At 43.7% G+C, this 15,335-nt stretch overlaps 2 protein-coding genes across 3 annotated transcripts; both read right to left on the bottom strand.

The window, feature by feature from the left end:
• Positions 1-484: 484 nt before the first annotated feature.
• On the bottom strand, positions 485-4,049 carry LOC120446230 (transcription factor Maf). Its single transcript, XM_039627097.2, has one exon. The coding sequence runs from the start codon at positions 3,527-3,529 to the stop codon at positions 2,000-2,002; it is 1,530 nt and encodes a 509-aa protein (XP_039483031.1). The 5' UTR covers positions 3,530-4,049; the 3' UTR covers positions 485-1,999.
• Positions 4,050-10,635: 6,586 nt separating this feature from the next.
• Positions 10,636-13,417, bottom strand: LOC120446707 (alpha-tocopherol transfer protein). 2 transcript variants are annotated; one of them, XM_039627809.1, is made up of 6 exons: positions 13,261-13,417; positions 11,824-11,983; positions 11,674-11,768; positions 11,264-11,605; positions 10,991-11,169; positions 10,636-10,923 (listed from the first exon to the last, which is right to left on the bottom strand). In XM_039627809.1, exons 2-6 carry the CDS (start codon positions 11,957-11,959, stop codon positions 10,800-10,802), a joined length of 876 nt encoding a protein of 291 aa, XP_039483743.1. In that variant the 5' UTR covers positions 11,960-11,983; positions 13,261-13,417; the 3' UTR covers positions 10,636-10,799. The 2 variants fall into 2 exon arrangements, with proteins under 2 accessions (XP_039483743.1, XP_039483742.1); XM_039627808.2 differs by lacking the exon at positions 13,261-13,417 and adding an exon at positions 12,192-12,275.
• Positions 13,418-15,335: the final 1,918 nt, after the last annotated feature.

Here is a 15,335-nt window from a genome sequence, read left to right as displayed (position 1 = left end):
CCCATTTATCCATGCCGACAGACCACACAGAGAATCCACTTCTCGGAATGCGTCGAGATGAGACCCCAAATCTATGATGCAAGCTGAGACCTACTGGGTAGCTTCTAAAGCCCAGATATGAATGTGGCCTGAGACATAATGGAATACATCATGACATAATGGAATACTATGAAAAACTGCATTCTTAGACTTTTTAATTTGAATGTTCAAGTTATCAATCATTAAGATCACTCAATGAATCCGCACGATTATTTAATGATGCAATAGCTAATTTGCATCCAATAAAAATGTTACACTGAATCTGAAATCAAATGCCTACTAGCAAGATTACAAGCCTTAAGAAACCATTTTCGTGGTTGGAAAATCTAAACTTGTTCTTTTAATTCGGTTTCCGAAGTAATTGTATTGAAAGTATGCGCTGCATAGGAAATGACCAAAAACGTACGCACTTTGGTTTATTAATTAATTTAGATTTATTTATTACTAAATTGTTTTATGCACACTTATCAACTACTCACAATTGTTTTTAGTTAGTAATTAATCTTTAATTTTCCGGCTCAGTATTCGTGTGCTTCTTCTTGTTTCACAAAGACAAAAATCTGAATCCATTCAAAATATCTTAAATTTACAGAACCTTTATCTTTATCCGTAACTGTGTGGGTGTATGTACATTATTTTCCATCATCGTTTTCAGTGCTCATTACATTGTATAGGACTTGTTTGTTAGTTTACTTCAGTTGAGTTTTGTTCTTCGGTTCGTTCCAGTTTCACTTTATACATCGGTTCTTTCAGTTTGCGGTGTTTAATCGTAATACAACCTTTAGTTTTATCAGATGTATTGCTACTGAAGGGTTGGAGTTTTGAGGGGGTGTGGCTAAAACGGAAACGGAAAGGGAATGGGGAAGGGGAAGGGGAAAGAAAGGGAAAGGAAAACACGGCCTCTAGAACAACTATCGCATCTATGATATTATAATTCGCTTCTGCTTCGCTTAATACTAGTAGAGAAACTAAGGCTAGAACTAATCAACAAATAAGCGTGTGTTACTAACTCGTACTTTGTAATAATGTAGCGATTGATAATCAGAAGCTGCTAGTTATTTTACCTTTTTGTTTTTGTTTCTTGGGTTTATACAATGTTTGTCCTTTATACATACGAGCTCCAATTAGTTTTATTTATAATCGATCTTTGCCTTAGTCAGACTGATAATCAGCAAAAGTTCCATCCAAACGCGCACTCTCTCTCACTTTTCTTTCTCATCTATCATCTCATCTATCTCAATCTCTGTCGATCACTTTCCAAGTTCTCAAACTGATATTCATCGGAATTTATTGTCGCAATCAGAATAATGGCGAATTAAACGCTCGAAAAGCCCCAATAAAAATTGTATTGTAACTAAGTTCAACCGAACTCCTCGAAAACCGACTAATTTTTCAGCATTATTGATTAAATGGAAATGTTTTTAAATTAATGAGGGAACATGTGCTTAATGTATTGACTTAATGTTATCTAAATCGCGTGAATAAATATCAACAGTGGTGGTAATGGGAATGCACTTCTCTTGAAAATCAAACCTAATTACTAAATTAAATTTAGGAATACACAGAAATAGGTATAAGCTTACAATAACGCTTGGTTTAACATAAATCATTTTGAATGTATAACAAACAGAATTTCAATTCTGACACTTTGCCCTTTGGAAACGCTTTAACAAACACCTTTTGGAAAACATGTTCTTTCGAGTGGAGACTATTTGGAAAACATTCTTGAAATAGCAAAAATTTACTTTACATTGTGTGTAGGAAAAGCTCTTGGAAATGACAAACTCTTTGGGAAGTACCTTAAGCTCGGAACGATTTCTACTTAGTTGACCAGCTGCTGGGAATTCCACTGTGGACCCCGATGCTGGAGATGGAGTTGCTGATGGTGCTGCTGCTGCGAGGTGGAGGATGCGGATGCGGATGCGGATGCGGAAGAGCCGCTGGCCACTGCCAACTGGCGTCAGAGGTAGAACTCCGGAGAGCTTTGGCTATCGCCGCCGGCGGATGCACCACCTGCACCGCCCACCCCACTGGCCGCTCGCTGCAGGCGCTGCATGAGGGCATCCCGCTCCTGGCAGACCCTCGAGTACTCCAGCTTCAGGCGGTGCAGATCCTGGTTGAGCACCCGGTTGGCCTTCTCCAGCTCGTGGCGCTGATGGAGTCGCTTTGACCGGCAGTTCTGGGCATAGCCGCGATTCTTCAGAGTGCGTCGCTTCTGCTTCAGACGCACTACCTCCTCCCGTGGGCATCCATGGAGTCGCTTGTTCAGCTCCCGCACCGTCAACGTGGTCAGCATGTCGTCATTGAGGCAATCCTCCAACGTGGCATTGCTGTAGGCACCCGAACAGGTTCTGGGCGACATGTTGTTCGAGGATCTGGTTGAGCTGGCGGAGAGTGGGCGGCACGGTTGGAGGGCAGCCCGTGTGATGACGCATGATCCGCCACCCACGCTGCCGGGTCCACCGCTCCCGCTTCCACTGCCTCCTCCGCCCCCGCTGCTGCCACTACCGTTGCTGGGCACTTGGGGCAGACAAGTGGGCGTCAGGGATCCCGAAGCACTGCCGTACGAATTTGAATGCATGTTGATGGGCGTCAGTTCCAGATTGTGGAAGTGGTGGTGATGGTGATGCGGGTACTTGCTCTGCTGCAGCATCACCTGGTGGGGATGACCGCCGTGTCCATGCGGATGATGCTGCGCCTGCATCAACGGCTGTCCATGATGGTGGTGATGAGCTGCCGCCGCCTGCAAGGCGTAGTCCCGCTGCCTGTCCCACTCCTCCGCCTCCTCCTGGGAGCCCGGATAGGGCAAAGGTCGCAGATCCAGCGGCTGCTGGTCCGCCCGGATCGAGTTGGTCAGCCACATCATGTCGTGGCTCAGTCCGGCACTCACCGACGCTGCTCCGGCAGAGGCAGCTGCTGCGGCGGCGGCGGAGGCGGATACGGAACTTCCCGGTGTCCTGGCATAGTGGTGTGCGTAAGTCTGAGCCGGACAGCTGCTGCTGCCCGTGGGCGAGCCCACTACGGGTGGCGTTTCCGGCGGCGTTGAGGGTACTCCGCCCGGAACACCCGCTCCCGAAGATGTGTTCACCAGAATCGCCTGTCCGGGGAGCGGACCATACTGCTCTGGTGGCGGAGACAGCGGTTGCAGGCGACGTTCATCCATGTGCCACTGGTGATGGCCGGAGAAGGACCTCAGCTTTATGTGCGGCGATGGCGAGACTTCGACTGCTCCGGCGGGTTCTGGTCCGGACAGAGGCAGCGAGTCCGGCTCATCGTCCGGATTCGTGGGATCGCCGTGAATCGTCGTCCATTTGACCGCCACCGGCTGCGGCGGACTGTGATCCTCGCGCTTCACATGGCCAAGGGCCGTCACCTGGGACGCGGCGCCGGCTCCGTGCGCCTGGCCAGCTCCATTTCCGCCCACCTCCAGGTGGTGCAGATCAAACTCCTGCACGTACGTGTCGTTTATGGTGGGATCCTCCATTTTCATTGGATCGACCAGGGACCGGAGAGGGTCGAGTACGGGTCTCACATGCAAGGGTGTGTCCGTGGTGATTGGTGGGTGGTGGTGGTAGTGGTAGTGGGTGGTCTCGAAGGTCAACTACGCGATCGGGGTCACGGAACCAGACACTGGCGCTTTTGGCCTGCCGTTCAGCTTAGTTTTATCTTGTTCTCTGGACTTAGATTACGTTTTTTAGGGTTTACCTCAGAATCTTTCAGTTATGTACTGAATTACTTTAGTGTTTATTTGGTTGGCGGTTTATTAATTTTCGTTGTAAGAGATTGGCTTAATTATTTATGATTTGAAATGTAAGTATGCTTTTATTCAAGCGATCACTTTCCGCACTTTGGGGCTTAATTCGTTTATAAGCACGCTCGCTTTCCAATTTTGCTCACTAATTTCGCGAACGCGCTTTTCGCGTCCAATGTGAAAGAGTTAACGGTGGCGACTGAACTCCGGGTCCGGTTCAACTACGGCCGGACTGAATCTGACTCTGACTGGAGGGTGGCTCTGCTCTGGAAGCTCTGCTCTGGATGCTCTGCTCTGGATGCTCTGCAACGCAACGCGCGCACACCCATTCCCATTCCCATACACATACACATACACATACACATACACATACACATACACATACACATAGCACACCCACACCCACACATACCTATTCCTCTTCCGAACAGCCGACAAACAAAACGACATGCCAAAACCAAAAAGCCGAGCAGCACAACAACAACCAAACCCGAGCTCGAACGCCATTCGCTGATGGCTTTTTGCTGCGAGGGAACTCCTGCTGGAAACGTGGAAATGTCTGTTCCAGTGGAAGGAAAGGGGCGGAAGGGCGTTGTACTTGTAGTTGTTGTTGGTGCTTTCGCAGGTTGCTGCTCTCGCGCACAACAACAGTCGCGCCGGGAAAGCTTCGTAGATTCGGTGCACTGCACAGTGGGATCGAAAATAGCAAATACTTGTATGCATGTATAAAATATATATATTTACGAATTTGTACAACTTTAATTAACATGAACAATTTTAGTACGTGTTTAAAGTTGTTAGTTATTAAAATATTGAGTATTATTGTTAAGTATTAAAGAAACTTAGCAAGTGGTTGGTCAAACAATTGAAATCACCAATAACACATACAGTTGATGTAGTTGACAGTCTACCAAAACTGGACTTTAACCGGTTCAATTATGAATTGAATTACTTTTATTTTACGAATATTTGAAAACATATATTATATACTTACAATTTATTTAATGTTTAAATTTCGTTACATATAGCAATAAGTAATAGAATGTTAAGGTATCTTTTTGTTAAGGAAATGCTTAATAGCAAACACTTGACCACTGTGCAGGAGCTCTGGGGTTCCACTTTGTTGGTGGTGGAATGGCAACCGTTGGTGTGGCTGCTCTGCTGCTCGGTTTATTTTGGCAGAGCTCTTGAAGTAGGCGTTTTGAATTGCCATGGAGCGCATAAAAAATGGCACACATAGATACACAGACACACCTTATGCTGTCGTCGGCTCCGCCCACTTTGCCACTGTGTGCGTGTGTGTGTGTGTTGGTGTGGCTCTCCCAATTTGCGAATGTGTTGGTGTCTGAATATTTATGAGCAACTACCACGGAAATTCCCACATAGCCCCATTTGCCGATTTCCAGTCTCATTTGGCTGGCCATCGCCACAAGCAGTCGGAGATGGATGTACCCATATGTATATCCATATAGGAAAGAATCTGCAGGAGTGTGTCGCACAAACACAGGCAGACCCAAATCCATATTCACATCCACATCCACGTCCACTGTTCCATTTTCCAGTGCATAAGTCAATGGGAGATGTTTTAGCCGAGATAAGTCGCTCGATTTGTTTTGGCTCGTATATAATACACTGCCCACTCCATGGGCATGTGTGTGTTTGCTTTGGCCAAAGGATTCCATGGTGCACAGGTGCATTTTTATGCTGAGCCAGCGGAAATAGAGTACAGACCTAAGGAGCCTCCGCCGGCCCAACTTGGACACGGGGTGCTCTTGTTTTACTTTAATTTGGTCCCCTTTTTCTGGTTTTGTGTTTTGAGCAAATGTTTTGTCTTCGCTGGCCAAACAGATTGCTCTGATGTAATATTGTTGCGAGATATCGAAAGGCTTTCGCTTTGTTTGTGCAACAAGTTCTGGGTCGTCAGAGAAGGTGGGCAGTATGTGGGACTACTAGCCTATTCACCTTTCATATTGAAAGATTCCTAAAAATTAAAATACTTTTGGATTAATTATTTGGCAAAAGATCTGTGGCATCTAAAACCACAGGGGTAGGGATTTCAGAAGCCAAGATGCTAACTTATGAAAAGCACTTTGAAATATTTTCTGCCATTTTTTTTATATGTAAGTGCTTTAATATATGAAGTTTTTAATATTATTGCTTATTATTATAATAGCTTGAACACTGTCAGTTTTTGGAAAACTAACTATGGTTGAGGCAAACAATTATTTTTTTTAATATTTTTTAAGTTAAGTTTTTAAGTTAGCATCTATAAAATGTATGTTTTTCTATTACACATATATGTTTTTTAAATATTTAATGGAAGTGTTTTACGATTTGTGGTTCAAACTTCTTCTATTCTCCAGTGGAAAATTTCAATAAACTCCTTCCACCAGAGAACTATTCCGTATTTGGTTAGCTTGCGAGCCGCAAAAGTGACCACAAAACTTTATTCCACTTGCTGCGACAACTGGCCCTTGTTGCCGAATCCACCTCCCACCTCCCCCTTGACATTCCGGGCACACCCATTCTCCACGCAATTGTTGTGTCGAAAGGAATCGGCAAGGGGCGGAAGATGGCATAAAACAGGACTCTTCGAGCCAGCAGCCCCTCTGCCAGCAGGAAAAACATAAAACAAAATCAAATCAACTGCTGTGGGTGGGAAGAGCGGGGGGAAAATCAGAGGGAAATGAGTGGGTGGGGAGGGGGGTGCTGGGCTTCATTGAAGCTTGTCAAAATTAAATTGAACACAATCGAATTATCCTCTGTATGCTCCATTTGGTTGTCTGTGCTGATTTCCAGTAGATGCGGGGATTGGGGGCGGTTCACCAGACAAGGATGAAAAATCGACAGTAGAAAGAGACAGCGCGACGGTCAGGCAGGAGCAGCACTTAAGCATATTAAAAAGGGTTAAAGGTGTGCAAATATTTACCTGCGGCCAATTAAAAATATTGTTAATAATCAACTGCGAATCGAGAGCAGTCAGTTCGCAGTGGAGTTCGGGAGTTTCAGCCACGTGTTGGCAAACTTTTCGGTTTTCTTATTTGCACTTAACCCCCAAGCCTGAAAGTATGCAATGATACATATATTATACAGATGGGAAAAAGATAGTCCTGCAGAAACAAGGCTGTTGGGATCAGAAAGACGGTTCCTGAGCAATATTCAAGCTACACAATCGGAAGCTTTATACTTATTTGGAATTAATAAATAAAGTTTTGTAAACATCCCAATAGTACTCATGTAGCAAATGTTTGTCTAAATTTAACCTATTTTAGAAATGCTTATTGTTTATTAGTTCTCATTCGATCCGCGTCCTTTTTTCCTGTTTCCCTTATTTTACAAAAGGGAGTAATCGATTCCGCAGGTATGCCACAGTCGTGTTACTTTGATTTTATAGCTCTCATTTGCATCCGTTTCGGCTTCGAGGGGCTTCGATTGTCAACTGGAGCTGAATCCGAGTGCAAATATTTGTACGCGATTCCTTTCAATTGCATTTCAATTGTTGCCGCTGATGATGATGTGTATGTGGATGTCAATAATGATATCCTCCCGCATCGAGTGAACGCATTTGACAATGTTTATTACGCCGGATTAGGCAGCATTACAACCAACTGGGGAAAAGGCGCTCCCGCCACCCCGTCATCCCGCCATGTGGTGATGTGATTGATTGTACCCGACAGTCCATCCCCATCTCCCCGGAATCCCGCAGATCATCGCCTCAAGTGCACTTTAAGCACGAAGTAAAGTCGTGTTTTATCACAAGCGACTCCCGGTAAATCTACAGAAAATCGATTTTGAAAAAGCAAATAACGTTGACATGTTCACCACAATTTACCTTCCGTACCCCAGTGGAAACCACCCACCACCCCCTTTTTAGCCACAGGTCTCAGTGCACATCTCAGCGGGAGTTGAACTCCATTGGGGGTCGCCTTTGTGCCACACAATGATTTTTACCCGATGTATGCTCCTACTTTTCCAATATAGTATCAATTCCTTGTGACAGGGGATCGAGAACAAGAGAGTCAATTTGTACACCAATGTGCACCAATTTTAGTTTTAGGATGGGAGCTTAGAGCATTATGTTTAAAAGTAGTTATGATTCAGAAACCCTAAACATATACTGGTAATATCATGTTGTCTTTAAACATCTTCGTTAGTTAATTGTTAGGAAATCAGATTTCCAATATATAAAGAACTATAATCATATTTAATAGTTAAATATTTCTCACAGAAAAAACAAATATATTTGCCCAAAAATCCTAAAAATAAACCTAACATTTTTGCCAAAGGTTATTTACTTTTATTTCTAAAAAATACACTTCTCATCTAAATAAAGACATCAATTTTATTGAAAATATTAAATCAATTTAAAACTCCATCAAAGCTTTTAACAAATAAAACTTGATTTAATGGCTAGCTTTAAGAAATTCCCATTTTCCTTTTCAAAACAAATCCTTAACACAAAATTTCCCAACGTGATGTTTCAATATCTCATAATCAGATATAATTTACATTGGCACACTCAGTTGGCAACCGGTAGTGCAAAGTAAATAAATTTCACAACCATTTATCACTTGGGAGGTCCTTGCCGAGCAAACAAGCTTCGTCCTGCGGCAGGACCTGTGGTAATCGGTGTCTGTGGCAACAGGGCCATAAAGATCCACCATTTATGCGGCGTACACCTTCGCCTCGGGCCCGGAATCGTCGTCTTCTGGAGTCAACAAATTGACAGCGAATATTTCAATTATTCTGCCCTGGTCCTTATTTATGGAAATCCCCCAAGACCGAACAATCCCAATAATCCCCACTTCGCGGGGCAGTGGGAAAATGACCCCCGTTCAGCCCAGTTTATGTTTGTTTACAAATCGCTGGACATAATTTATTTGCTGCCATTGTTTTGCTTTAAGCCTGGAATCTGCCTGCCAATCGCCGCGTGATAAACTGCCTTTGCTGATAAGGAAACCGAAACGGGGTGTGAGTGAGGGGTTGATTCGGTCGGGGTCACCCTTGCCAGCTCATTAGGAAGCAATTATCCGTTTAGGGTTGCAAACATACCTCCTGGGAGAGAGGGAAAAATTGAAGGTCAGGTACACTGTCAACGGATGTCAACGTATGTCAACTACTGTCACTTTGACACTGCCTTCGGTGACAGTTGACAGCCGGGGAACGCCCTCAAATGTGTCGCCTGGATAATATGGCCAATTTCGGAAGTGAGCTGTAGATGAGTACGAAATGGGGAAGTTCTTTGGGGGATTTTACTGTCTGCATGTCCACAGAATAATAAATCGGAGGTTATTTCAAGAGTAAATTTAGTTCGGTGCATACTAATAGGACAGATGGACAATAAGCTATTATGGATCGAACAGTTACCAATAAGTGCTTATTTAAAAGTTAATTATTCGAGCGCACTAAGTGGTAATAAATGGATTCTGATGCACGTTAGCTCAGTTGAAAATTCATTTTCCTTAGTTACTGGTCAGCAAGATGTATTTTCCATCCTCCCGGAATGATATATGTATAGATCAAAATCCCCAAGATATTGGCTACTTAAAAGACAACACATGTTGAAGAAGGCGAATCCTTTGCCCTTCTGACCGCCTTCTTTGTTTTTCAATAAAACTCGAATAAATTCAGTTTGCAAGCCATAAATTATGTCCAGTTCGGTTTCGCCTCACACACGTGTTGCCAGAAGCCAAAATGCCAAAAAGCCAACTAATAATGCGCATTGGTCGTGCCCCCAAATGTAGGCTATGCGATGTGTGTTTTTTGTCCGAATGTTTTCTCCGTTCTGACTGTCACTGTGTTACTGTCCCCCCCATAAATATTTGCGCAATAAATTTTTTAATCTTGTCGCTTTAATCGCACAAATGTCGCTGTCCTTTATACGCACTCACACAGCTGTCCAGCACGCACACAGATTATGGCCAGCCCCCACCCCAATTCAGCCACATACACATAATGCCAACCTAGACCCCCGGTAGCACCGAAATCAATTTCACTATCGTTGACCAGAGGGCACAGCAAGGACACTGAGGGGAAGAGCGGGGATAGGAGACTGAGTGTGGATACCCTGCACTTGGACAGGCAAACCTGACCAGCAACACGGAACAAAGAGCATAACCATACAAAATGTATATACTCAACTATAAAAAGTCCATGCAGAACTAAAGTCTAAAGTTATAGGTTACACCAAAACCATTTCTAAAATATTAACCAGCAATGCTTATTGAGAGTACAGAGTACCCAAAGGTCGAGATAGAAATTTAGTACATCCAAACGATATTTTCTTCCGTTTTTTACGCAGACGGCAATGACTTCCGGAGGACGGGGTTGGCGTTGAGACAACGGGATTCAATAAAAAATATCAAACGTATTCGCAACGGTCAGATGGAGGAATCCCCAGCGACCTCTCCCTCTCTTTCCCTCAAGCTCGATCTCCCCTCCCGCTCGCATCCGGTGACAAGACTAGTGCAAACATATTTATGGCCGCCGACTGCATTTTATGCGTTGTCCAACACTCAATTACCATAACGCCGAATGGGCGTGCGGCTAGTTGTCTCGCTCTAGCACCTAACGCACTTTGCATACGAATCGCATAAAACTCGAAGGACCAATATGCTGTACATCCTAACCGAAACGAATCTTTTGCGGGCTGGCTGGGCCATTTGATTCGGTTAGGAGCAAATTATTATTGCCCATTGCCCTAAATTCGGTCTTGATAGCCGATGGGTCATTGATGTGGCCACCAAATGTATTGAGCATTACATCTTAGGTCGCTTCCAACCTCAAATTGTTGGGATGTTGTGGGAATGGTAATATTATATTATAGTCATTTTCAAAATTCTTTTATTTTATAAAATATCACCGACTTTGCTTCGTTTAAATTTTGAATTACATCTAAGTAGTACAATATTACAAATAAGATATTCTTTTTTCCCTTTCATATTTTGAAAAGTCAACTGAGAGACCATTAGTGCCTAGTGGAGCATAGCATATCATGTTAGACAACGCATTAGGCCTGGTCAAAGATGAATCCCAATTGCTCCATATCCTTTTGGACACTATTGCCCGAACACTGCTCCTTCAGCATATCCAACCAGAGCGTATAAGAGTAATCCTCGTGCAAGCCGCCATACCTTAAACGTTGTTAGTTTTAGTGTATTTGTCTAATTGTCATAAATAATATCAATTAATAATACTTACCGCTTGGGAAGATGTTCCGGGTTGATGTGTTTGTGCAGGGAAGTCATATCACTGCCATGGATGTAGAGCCTTTCTCGCATGGCGGCATTAAGAAAAGGCTTGAATATCTTGAATGCCGCGTTGAAGACCCAATTCTGGTTTACAATATGGAAGGCGGATGTTCTAATGGGCATTGAGGTCTGTAAGCGAAATGTTTGGTAAAAAAGTTTTTAGATGTTATAAAAAATATATATAATGTCTACGACAGTTCTTCAACTTTACGTGTGATCATACCAACAGAACAATCATCTTCTGAGCCACGCTGGGACTCAGGTGCAGTATGTGTTCCAAGCCCAGATCCTTCAGATCGAATATTCCCACTCCTCCGACGATCTGTGAGATGGGCTCCAAGCTCCCCAGTTCCTGCAGGACAATGGTGGCACGGAATATATCGTCTACGGTTACTCGATTGGGTCGCCACAGTCCAAAACGGTAGATGAGTATCCTGTGGCCATGTTGATCCCGATACGGAGTTACTGTCAGGATGTCCGATTGTCCAACGTGTCGCAGATCCAGAGGTCGGACCTTCTCATAATAAATTTTGTTCTGCTCCCGAAACTTGTAGTAGCTGCACAGCTGAAATACATACGTAATACGTACATTTTGCATTCACCTATAATAAGGATTTTCCTAAGTTGTCTTACCAGTTTGTAACTGTTCTCGATTTTCCAGTATCGGGCTCTTAAAAATTTCTCCAGGTACCTCGCATCATTTCGGTGTGGCTGGCATTCATTGTGCTCTAAAGGGGTTCAGTAAAGTGTTTTTGACTTTCTAGACAACGTATTATAACCAACCTAATATGTAGTTACGGAATTCTTCGATGACCTTATCCTTGGAACTGGGACATTCGCCGTGCTCCTGGGCAAGTCGCCGGATGTGCTCAGGAACCTCCTCCTCGGTGATGTTTAACTTGTGCTCGATGGTGGGCATGGTGCGGGATCCACTGCTGGTCGTCTGAAAAATGCCCAAACTATAGATACAAAGTGGCCATAAGCGGGTGCACTAATGAACGCTCGCTAAAGTTCGCTCGCGCCAAAAGTAAATAAACATAAATCTGGTTGAGAAAAACGCAATATGACTGCTAGCGACGTTTCGCCCCCCAGATCGACATTGAAATTTCAGGGCGATTCGGCATGCTGGTGGGTGATTTTCCTGTTGTTACCATTGATGGGCTGTGCTCCGCTCGACTCCAAGTGTGAAACTGAGCCCCCGAACGAAACCAGAATGGGGCCAAATGGTGACAGTCCCAGGCGAAATGCTGTTTGTTGTTACACATGTATGCGACCATTAAATATTAACTAGAAACCGAACAACAATGAACATCGCGATAGAGCGAAGGAGACAGCCAATGAGTGATAACAGTGTGTCACAGAGCTGGAGCTATATTTAGTGAATCTGCTATAACTAATTGATGGAGCGCGAACCCACATGAATTATAGAGGAATATATTGAGCTTCTTCAAAGTGTTAAGCAATTGGCTTCATTTAGGATGCACTTATGTATGTAGTATGTAGTATCTACAAAACATTAACTTTTGGGCTGTTTCCAGTAACCAATAGATAAATAGGTTTATCTTCGTAAATTAAAAATATATGCACATTTTAATTGTATAATACTTGACTCCAGTATCCAGCATCCTAGCCAAAATATGTGAAAGTATCTTAAAAGTGTACTTCGACCAACCTTGGCCGTAGTTCCTGAATTCTATCCCTACACCCGAATCGCAGAGCCAGACCCAGCCAACCTTGCCCTGGTGAACCCTACGATTGCGGAGGAGCCGCTCCCTGATAAGCCATTATCCACTGCGTTTCCAGTTCGCCAATGGCTAATCAGGTCACTGGGTTGAGAGTTTGACACGTATTTGGCAGATAACAATGATGATGCCACCGCGATCTCAAAGTGCAGCACACACAAATTTCACACGTGGTGGCCGTGCAAAGTGCCTGGGTCAATATTTAATCATATTCCACAAATTCCAACTAATTACACATTATGCACTTTTAAGTACGGCTGATTGCAGTGCGGTGCTGAAGCCCCACCACATAGTTAGGTTTAAGTGTTAATGAACTCGCCATTGTTGTCGTTAATTGTCTTTATGGACTTGATAATCACAAGAATAGTGGTCTCCATTAGGGTGTTTGATAATGATTATAAGCGATTATTTCACAGCCCCGCCTGCCGGCAACACCTGTTTTATTACCCCATTAGTTCGGGGTCTCCACTTTCATTACCAGGTAATAATCAAATCCGAGTGGCGGTTACTGTTTCTGGTCACGGTTTTTCCAGCTTGCAGTACGGGGAATCCGGCTTAGCGAAGATCGCGCACAAGTGGCATCGCAGAAGCTCGGAATGAAACTGAACTGGTTATCGTTTAGAACAGAAGATTTTGTGAACAGAAGTCTCAATGGAAAAAGTCGTGAAAAAGCGCAGTAATAATGACTGTAAACCAGTATGCGAGAATAAGCAGCCAGCATCTGAAAATGAGCAGATAAAACGACGATGGAAACACCCTTAAAAATTAGCTTATACAGATTATACAGATTTATCGCAAACACAAATATACTATATATTGAGCATATTACCAATGTCAAATCATAGAATGTGAAGCTCTGAAGTGCTTATTAATTTTAGTTGTAGTATGGGCGCAAGTGCATTAATATTCCTCAAAGCCTCCGCAATGAACTGAAATTCACTCTGTTTAGAATTTTGCCATGCATCAGCTGAAACTCCCAACTTGGTAGGGTACAAACTGCACTACGCAAATAGAGAGATCTTAGCTGATGCTTGTCAGACGAGAATTAACAGCATTGGAGGAGTAGAGAATATTTCTGGATGATATTTGATGCTGTGCAAGTTCAATGAGCTCAGTTGACGTCATTGCGTGAAGGGTGCAGAAATTCCGAGTAATTCAGACGAAACAAAAATGCTTATCCAGAATGTTCTTCATGGTTCGCACTATTCAGAAAACATGTTTCTGCGCTGGAGTGAAAATCGCAACGGAATGGGAAGAAACATGCCCCTTCATGACGTCTTGTTGGGCAAGGTCAGTCAAAATGGCAGAAAGAAAACCTGTTCGCTTTTAGCCATGGTCTTGGCTCTGACTGCCTGGGCAATTGGCTTTGAAATATTCATATTACCAGGTGGTTAATTGGAAAGCAATCTGCACTTCAGCGGTGCGAAATTTCATTGCTCAACTGCCAATTTAGCTGAAATCTTAGTTTTTCATGTCATTCGGTTTAGTTAGGAACATCAATTATTATACATTGATATGGGAAAATAAGCATGCAATGCATGCCTATGGGACGCTAAATGTTTTATAATTAAATACAATTTAAATTGGACTGCAATCTCTCGCTAACCTTTATTTCCATACCCATTTATTATGCCTTGAAAATAGTTTAAATGTTAATTACAATATTTAAAAATACTACTTCCGACAAGCGTAGCTTTAAAAAAGGAATATAAACCCAAAAAAGGTTATTTCTTTAGGGGAGGAACTACCTTTAGATGCCGAAGTAGCTATGTATGTAGGGATATGAAAATTATCTTTATTGTATATATAATATTTATTATAATAATATAATATTTATTAATATAATATTTATTAATAGTATATCAATAATATTTATTAATAGTGTTGCCTAAGGTAATCAAAAACAAGAGAGAACGCTATAGTCGAGTTCCCCGACTATCTGATACCCGTTACTCAGCTAAGTGCGAAGTGCGAAGGAGAGTCTTCAGCACATACAGTTTTTGGCGGTTTTGTGGGCGTTAGATTGGGCGTGGCAAAAAGTTTTTTGGCAAATCGATAGAAATTTACAAGACTAATACAGAAATGAAAAAATATCAAAACATTTTTCAAAAGTGTGGGCGTGGCAGCTTTAGGCGGTTTGTGGCCGTTAGAGAGGGCGTGGCAAAAAGTTTTATGGCAAATCGTTAGAAATTTACAAGACTAATACAAAAATGAAAAAAAATCGAAACATTTTTCAAAAGTGTGGACGTGGCAGGGTCCGGGGTCCGGATGCGGGGTCCGGTGTGCGTGGTGCGGGGTCCGGTGTGCGGGGTCCGGGGTGCGTGGTCCGGTGTGCGGGGTCCGGGGTACGGGGTGCGGGTGCGGGGTCCGGTGTGCGTGGTGGGGGGTCCGGTGTGCGGGGTCCGGTGTGCGGGGTGCGGGGTGCGGGGTCCGGGGTGCGGGGTGCGGGGTCCGGTGTGCGGGGTCCTGTGTGCGGGGTCCGGGGTGCGGGTACTGTGTGCGGGGTCCTGTGTGCGGGGTCCGGGGTGCGTGGTCCTGTGTGTGGGGTCCGGG

This window comes from Drosophila santomea, chromosome 2R (assembly GCF_016746245.2).
Source record: "Drosophila santomea strain STO CAGO 1482 chromosome 2R, Prin_Dsan_1.1, whole genome shotgun sequence".
Taxonomy (NCBI): Eukaryota; Metazoa; Arthropoda; class Insecta; order Diptera; family Drosophilidae; genus Drosophila; species Drosophila santomea.
The sequence above is the reverse complement of the archived record's forward strand: the minus strand, read 5'-3'. Positions and strand labels throughout refer to the sequence as shown.

Excerpts from the sequence above, each read along its gene's own strand:
- LOC120446230 (XM_039627097.2), bottom strand. The coding sequence starts at position 3,529 with ATGAAAATGGAGGATCCCACCATAAACGACACGTACGTGCAGGAGTTT.
- LOC120446707 (XM_039627808.2), bottom strand. Across the intron at positions 11,769-11,823 it reads ATTCCGTAACTACATATTAG|AGCACAATGAATGCCAGCCA; the intron begins GTTGGTTATAAT and ends GAACCCCTTTAG. Across the intron at positions 10,924-10,990 it reads CCGGAACATCTTCCCAAGCG|GTATGGCGGCTTGCACGAGG; the intron begins GTAAGTATTATT and ends ACAACGTTTAAG.